At 36.1% G+C, this 7769-nt stretch overlaps 1 protein-coding gene across 1 annotated transcript in view; it reads left to right on the top strand.

Annotated features, from left to right (window-relative positions):
* Positions 1-7769, top strand: part of JADE3 (jade family PHD finger 3) — a 136118-nt gene that overhangs the window by 39991 nt on the left and 88358 nt on the right. Inside the window, exon 3 of the mRNA XM_007958623.2 lies at positions 3828-3985. Coding sequence (XP_007956814.1) covers positions 3828-3985 — 158 coding nt within the window. The remainder of the gene's footprint in view (positions 1-3827; positions 3986-7769) is intronic.

Below are 7769 nucleotides of genomic sequence, written 5' to 3'. Positions count from 1 at the left end.
TCTGTGTCTGTGTTAATTGGTTTCCCTTTTCTTTGTTGAAGAGGGTCTGTGCAATCCTTCTGCCTAGTCCGCCATCTTGCCCCGCCTCCGGTCTCTATACTTTTGCCTCACCTTTTTATCTAAGTGAGGTCATATAGTATTTGTCCTTTTATAGTTGACGTGTTTCACTCAGCATAGTCTTTCAAGTTCCATTCATGTACATGTATCAGGACTTCATGTCTCTTTCTGGATGATTAGTATTCTATTGTTTATTACATTTAACTACTTTTTGTTTATCCATTCCTCTGTTGATGGGCATTTAGGTCATTTACACCTTTTGACTATTATGCAGCAGTGAACATTAGTTTACATATCTAGTTGCATCACTGCTTTAACAATGGATTATCTAATAACAAAAACATGAATAACAAAATAATAAATGAATGAATGAATTGTTGTTTGTTGTTGTCGTTATGTACCGTCGAGTCGGACCCGACTCATAGCGACCCCTCCTTGGGTTTCCGAGGCAGTATCACTACAGAAGTAGATTGCCCCATCTTCCTTCCGAGGAGTGGCTGGTGGGTTTGAACCACCAGCCTTCTGGTTAGCAGTCAAGTGCCTTAGCCACTATGCTACCAGAGCTCCCGAATGAATGAATGAATGGGACCTCATAAAAATTAAATGCTTTTGTTCATCAAAAGATTACCTAAAAAGTGAAAAGATATGCTACTGATTGGGAGAATATCTTTGTAAACCATATATCCAATAAGCTAATAACCAAATTATATACATAAAAACTTTGACAACAACAAAAAGACAAATAACCCAATTATAAAATGGGCAAAAGACCTGAATAGATATTTCACCAAAAAAGATATCCAAATAGTCACCAAACACATGAAAAGGTGTTCAGTGTCATTAGCCATCAGAGAGATGGAAATCAAAACCACAGTGAGATACCGTTTACCTCCCACTAAAATGACTGCTAACCAGAAGGTTGGCAGTTCAAACCCACCAGCTGCTCTGCAGAAAGAAGACAGGGTAATCTAATTCCATAAAGATTTACCACCTTGGAAACCCAGTGGGGGTAGCTGAGTCGGAATCGACTCAATGGCAGTGAGTTTGTTTGTTTGTTTGTTTTGTTTTAGAGTGGCTAAGAAAAGAAATGGAAAATAACAAATGTTGATGAGGATGTGAGGAAATTGGGGCCTTTATTCGTTACTGGTGGGAATGCAAAATGGTACACCATTGTGGATAACAATTGTGATAGTTTATCAAAAATCTAAAAGTAAAACCATAAGACCCAGCAATCCCACTGCTAAGAATACATCCAAGAGACTTGAAGGCAACCTACATTTGATAAGTTTTTTTCTTTTTTTTTAATCAAAGAAATGAAAACCTTTCATTTTTAATCTTCTGGTGTTTTAATTACAGTATACTAAATACATGCTAGTTTTACTATTTCTTCACTTATCTATTCATTTATAGACAAAAATAAGAGTTTCTAATGTTTTGACAAAATGTTTAAAGGTCACAAAATAATAATTTTTTCCATTAATTACTAAGATCACTTTTTATGGTTTCAGAATATGCCATCATTTTATAGTGCCATACAATGCAAAGTGGGACTGCCTGTACTTTCAGGCCTCTTATGCAAATAAATTTGAAAACACGTATAAAAATGGATACTTTTGTATGGAAATAGAGATTACCAAAATAGATCTTATTGGAAGTAGAAAGTTTAAATAGACCAATTCCATAGAAGAAATAGTGAAAAATGTAAGGAACTCCACAAAAATAGTACCAGATCCTGATGCTTTTACAGAAAATGGATAGTCCAGATAATTCTCAAATTATTGTGGAGCATAGGAGACAAAGGAAAATGTCATGATTGTTTTTATGATACATGCATAACACTGATACCTAAGCCTGGTAAATACAGTACTGAAAAAAGAGAAGAAAACTATGTATTAATATCACTCATTAATTTTATGTAAAAATATTATTAAATATTAGGAAACAGTGTACAATATCACATTAAAAAATACTACACTATGACCAAGTGGCATTCATTCCAGAAATACAGATTATTTCAATATTAGGGAATCTATTATGTAGCATATTGATATAGTTAAGAGGAAAAAGTCTACAATTATCTCCATAAACATTGAAGAAGCCTTTAATAAATTTCACACACATTCATGATGATAAGCATTCAAGAAAATGGGAACAATGAGATACTCTCTTAACATTATAAAATATATCATCAAGACCTTAGTTATAAACCCCGTATCTTCTTTAAGTGGGAAACACTAGAGGCGTTTCCTCTCATTTCAGTAAGAAGAGAGAGATGGCCTACTATCGCTGCTGCTGTTCAGTATATTAGTAGATATGTAAGCCAATGCAATTAAACAAGAAACATAAGATTAGGTAAGGAAGATGTAAAACTTTATTTGCAGATTATATGATAATATATCTGGAAAATCCCAGACAATGATAAAACTAATTTAAGCAATAAAAGAATTCAGTAAGGTAATAGAATATGAAGTTAATGTACAAAATGTAGAAGGAGTAGGAACATGAAAATCACCATTAGGATACCACAGTAATAATTGTTATAGGCATGTAACAGTTTTACCATCCATTTTACCAATGGATGCTAAAATTAGTCCATGAAAGTTTGAGAAGAATGAGAATTTTTATAGTTCTTAAAGTATCTCCCACAAGATATTTATTAATTGCAAAAGGAAATATAGTAACTGTAAAGTAGAGAAACTCAGCAAGACACTAACCTTGATATGGAATAAGAAGGGCACAGGATTCTGTAGTAGTCTTAACAAAATGCATAAGCTCAATTAATCTATTTATGAGAAAACAGACCCAAATTGGAGGGACACTCTACAAAATACCTGAGCAATACTCTTCAAAAATGTTAAGATCCTTGAAAACATTATGCTGAATGAAATAAGTCAGACATAAAAATAATTCATGATCCCATTTATATGTAATATCTAGAATATGTCAATGCATAGAGACTAAAATTTACTAATGATTACCAAGGGTGGGTTAGAGAGAAAAGAAGTTACTGCTTAAAAGACAGTGAGTTTCTGTTAAGGGTGATGGAAAAATGTGGAAATGGATAGTGGTGATGGTTGCACTGCATGAATTGTACACACAAAATGGTTGAAGTGTCAAATGTTTTGTTAGTATTTTTACCACAATAAATTTTTTAATTTGTTAATACATAAATCTTGTCATGAAAGACAATGGAAGATTGAGAAACTTTCACAGATTAGAGGAGACTAAGGAAACATGACAACAATATGCAATGTGGGATCCTTGATTTAATTCTGTAACAGAAAAAGGACAGTAGGGGGAGAGCACTTAAAATTTGAATAAGGTCTATACATTAGTTAATAGTATTATAGCAATGTTAATATCCTGATTTAGGCCATTATACTCTGGTTATATAAGATGTTAACACTCAAAGAAACTAAATGAAGACTGTATGAAAACTTGCTGTACTATTTTTGTAACTTCTGTTAGTCTGAATTTTTTTCTAAATAAACAAAAATAATGTGATGGCTACATGAACAACTATAAATTATGAGTGGATACTTATTGTTTCGTTTAATAGAGTTAAGGTTAGTTTTTTTATGCAAACTGTTTCACAGTAACCTATATTATTCATTTAAATCCAAAGACCCCAAGAAAACCTGTTTATGATGTTAAAGATGTTTCTCTTGCTGGAAATGGAGAATGGGTAGGGATGGTCTTTTTCAAAGAACATTAAGTGGTGCTAGTCTCATAGTGATGGTCTTCTCAAGGTGTGTGCAATGTCTTCCTAGGTATTCCGGAAGGACCTCATCAGTGCCATGAAAATTCCGGATTCTCACCACATTAGCCCTGACAACTATTACCTCTTTACGGACACATGGAAGGAAGAATGGGAGAAGGGAGTCCAGGTGCCAGCCAGTCCAGATAATATTCCACAGCCTTCCGTCAGGTATTTACATGGTTTTACCTTTGACTTAGGGAGTGAATAGTCTCATGGTTATTTGTTTGTTGCATGGGAAGAAACTTTGAGTCTTTTAATTATACACTTAGTATATAAATTCACATACCATGTTCACGTAGACCAATGGCAGATTATACTAGATTAGGATAGATCAGTCCACTAACCCTATGTACGTTTGTTGTACTTTGTGGTTTGTACAGAGACTTGCTTTGATCCTGTAAGCTATGCTACCAGCATTTTTAAATGCCAGCAGAGTTACCCATGGTGGAAAGGTTTCAATGGAGTTTCCAGACTAAGACAGACTAAAAACAAAAGCATGGTGATCTACTTCTGAAAATTAGCCTATGAAAAAGCCTATGGACCACAACAGAATATTCTATGATATATTAATGAAAGATGAGCCTGCTAGTTTAGAAAACACTCAAAATACTAGCCAAGGGTAACTACAGTGAGCACTGCAGTTGAAAAGACTGGGTATTTTAAACACAAAGCTGGCCCACCATAAAATACCTGAGTTAGTAACATCAGTATCAGTATCAAACCAAACCAAACCAAACCCGTTGGTGTCGAATCAATTCTGAATGATAGCAACCCTATAGGACAGAGGAGTAGAACTGCCTTACTGGGTTTTCAAGGCTGTAAATCTTTTTACAGAAATAAACTGCCACATCTTTCTCACACAGAGTGGCTGGTGAGCTCAAACTGCCAACCTTTTGGTTAGCAGCTGTTCTGGTTACTTAGTGCCGCTCTGACAAGAATATGCCACAAATGGAATGCTTGAACAAACAAGAGTTTATTCTCCTTTTATAGTTGGGAGACTACGTCCGAGTTCAAAGTGCCAGACTCTAGAGGCTGGATGAAAGCCTTAGGCTTCAGCTCTGTCTCCTGATCCCGGTCCACTGGAGCTAGAGGCTTTTCTTCACTCAGACAGCTACAAGCTGCTGAGACTGACAAGCTCAAGGTTGACAAGTAAAAAGGCGTAGTCCCCAATGTTACCAAACCACTTGGCAGGCCATTAATTCAAGTCCATTGAAAGTCCCAAGGTTGGCAAAGTGTGACAGGCTGCTGAACAACAACACGGCTACATGCAGGGTTCAAGCATGCCATAAACTAATGACCATTCTCAAAGGTGTTTCTTATATACAGGAAGCAAACCACATACCCAAAGGTAGCTATTCAGCTGCTCACAGTAGGTTCCACCATGGGGTTGATTCCCATCATGGGGAATACTACATCCAGCTGCCCACCACTCAACCAGGCCTAGCCAAGTTGACACATAAACTTAACCACCACAGAAACCAAGTGCTTAATCACTGTACCACCAATGCTATCACATTTGATTTGGTTTGAGCAAGTTCCTACATGATGCTGATGCTACTAGTCCAGGGACAGTACTTTGAGAATAATTGGTATGGAATATTTTTATCTCACTTTCTGACCTTAGATTTAGATTTCTGATAATCTTCATACTTTTGACAAGCTACTTGGATTTCCTTTTGGCTTTCAGTATGGATCCATCATGTTGGAGGCGCAAAGATTCAGCATTGAAGCTTTATGTTTTAGAATACCTAGTCTCTTCAACTGCAGATGGTCACTGAAGCTACCCTTGGCTATCATCATTTTGCAGGGGTTAAACTGTGTCTTAAGAGTTTTACTGTCTTGGAAGACAATGAGAGGAATACAGGAGTTAAAGGCAACAGATGTAAATGCTAATTCATACACAGTCCTGCGATAACAGTAATAGCAATAATCAGTAATGTAAGAGTTGATACATAGAGAGACACACAAGCTGAACAGATATGGGAAAGAAAATGGGACTATAACACAAAATATGTATAGTTTTGACAGAGAATATCTCTATATATGTATTTACCTATGCTGCAAATAAATTCATGGAGATCGTAGAGCATGCAGGGGGCAAAGTTATGAAAACTACTTGCCATAACCAAAAACCCTGAGGGAGCAAGTCTCTGGGCTTGGGACTCAGGACCATAGTCTCAGGTGACATCAAGGTCAATTGGCACAACATAGTCCCCAAGGACAATGTTCTACATCCTACCTTGGTGAGAAGCAACTGGGGTCTTCAAAGCTTGTGAGCAGCCATATAAAGTACACCTATTAGTTTCTCCTGGTTTGGAGCAAAGCCAAGTGAAGAAAATAAAAGACACTTGGAAACAATTAGTTCAAAGGAGTAATGGACCACACAAACCTTAAACTCCATGATTCTGAGATCATGGATCATGATGCTAGATGGTACCCAGCTACCACTACCAACTGCTCTGAAAGGGATCACATTAGAAGGTCCTGAGTAGAGTGGGAGAAAAATTTGGACAAAAGTCAAAATTACAACGAAGACCAGGCATACTGGTTAGATAGAGACTGTTGGAACCCCTGAGACTGTGGTCACTTTTTGGACCTGGAACTGAATGAACCCACTCCTATAGCTGAATTTTCAGTCAAACAGTAGACAGGTCTACAAGGTGAACAGTAACTTTAGGAAGGTAGAAACTCCTTAGAGCAATCAACCATTAAAGATCAAAAAGGTAGCATTTGCCCAAGGACAAAGTTCAGAAGGCAGAAAGAGTTAGGAGAGAAGGATGAATGGAAAGATGAAACACAGGGAAGATGTGGAAGGAGTCATGTTACGTTGAGGCAATTTCAATCAATGACATGAATCAAAAGTGTTAATTGTTGAATGGAATACGGATTTGCTCTGTACACTATTACCCAAATCATAATAAAAAGGTATTTTTTTTAATTTACTTTCTTGATTTTGTAGATTATCTTAAAAGTTAAATCTTTGTGATTGGAAGTGACATTGGAACATCGATGAAGAATTAGATGTTATGTCCTTAATTAAATTCCAAAATCAAATGAGTTCAATTGATACCTTTAGGTACTGTATAAATTTAGGCTTTCCTATTTGCCATCCATATTTCCTCTTTGCTGAAATACCTGCTCATGTATTTTGCCCATTTTCTAATTGAATTGTTTGCTTTTTTTTTCCTTTTGCTATTTTGAGAATTGAGAATTTTTCATATATTGGAGACAACAAGTCCTCTGCCAAATATGTTGTTTGTGTATATTTTCTCCTTATCTGTGGATTGTCTTTTCATCCTCTCAACATAGTCTTTCACCAAGTAAAATTTATAATTTCGATGAAGTTCAATGTATTAATTATTTTTTCTTTTGGATTGTGCTTTTAGTGTCATGTCTACAAACTCTTCACTAGACCTAGGTCCCAAAGATTTTTTCCTATGTTTCCTTCTAAAAGTTTTATAGTTTTATATTTAAATGCATGGTTCATTTTGCATTTTTGTATAAGATGTGAGGTTTTGGGTGAGGTTCACATTTGGGTAGGGTGAGTCCTCTACTTTATTCATTTTCAAAATTGCTGTAGCTATTCTAGTTCCTTTATCTCTCCATATGAACTGTATGATAAGCTTGTCTATGACTACAGAAATCTTGCTGGCATTTTCATAAGGATTGCATTATACTTATATGTCACTTTGAGGAGAACTGACATACTTGCTATGCTATGTTAAGTCTTGCAATCTATGAATATGGTATGTCTCTCTATTGAGATCGTTGTTTGTTTTTTACGTAAAAAGGGGTTTTATTGGTTCAGATAACTGGGAAGTTTAAAGGTGGAGCTAAGCTGTTGTTGTTGTTAAGGGCCGTCGAGTCATTTCCGACTCATAGCGACCCCATGCACAGCAGAACGAAACACTGCCCGATCCCGCGCCAGCCCCACAATCCCTGCTATACTTGA

This window comes from Orycteropus afer, unplaced genomic scaffold, assembly GCF_000298275.1.
Source record: "Orycteropus afer afer isolate SDZICR_OR568_19922 unplaced genomic scaffold, OryAfe1.0 scaffold01051, whole genome shotgun sequence".
Taxonomy (NCBI): domain Eukaryota; kingdom Metazoa; phylum Chordata; class Mammalia; order Tubulidentata; family Orycteropodidae; genus Orycteropus; species Orycteropus afer.
This window is presented reverse-complemented; position numbering and strand designations above follow the sequence as displayed.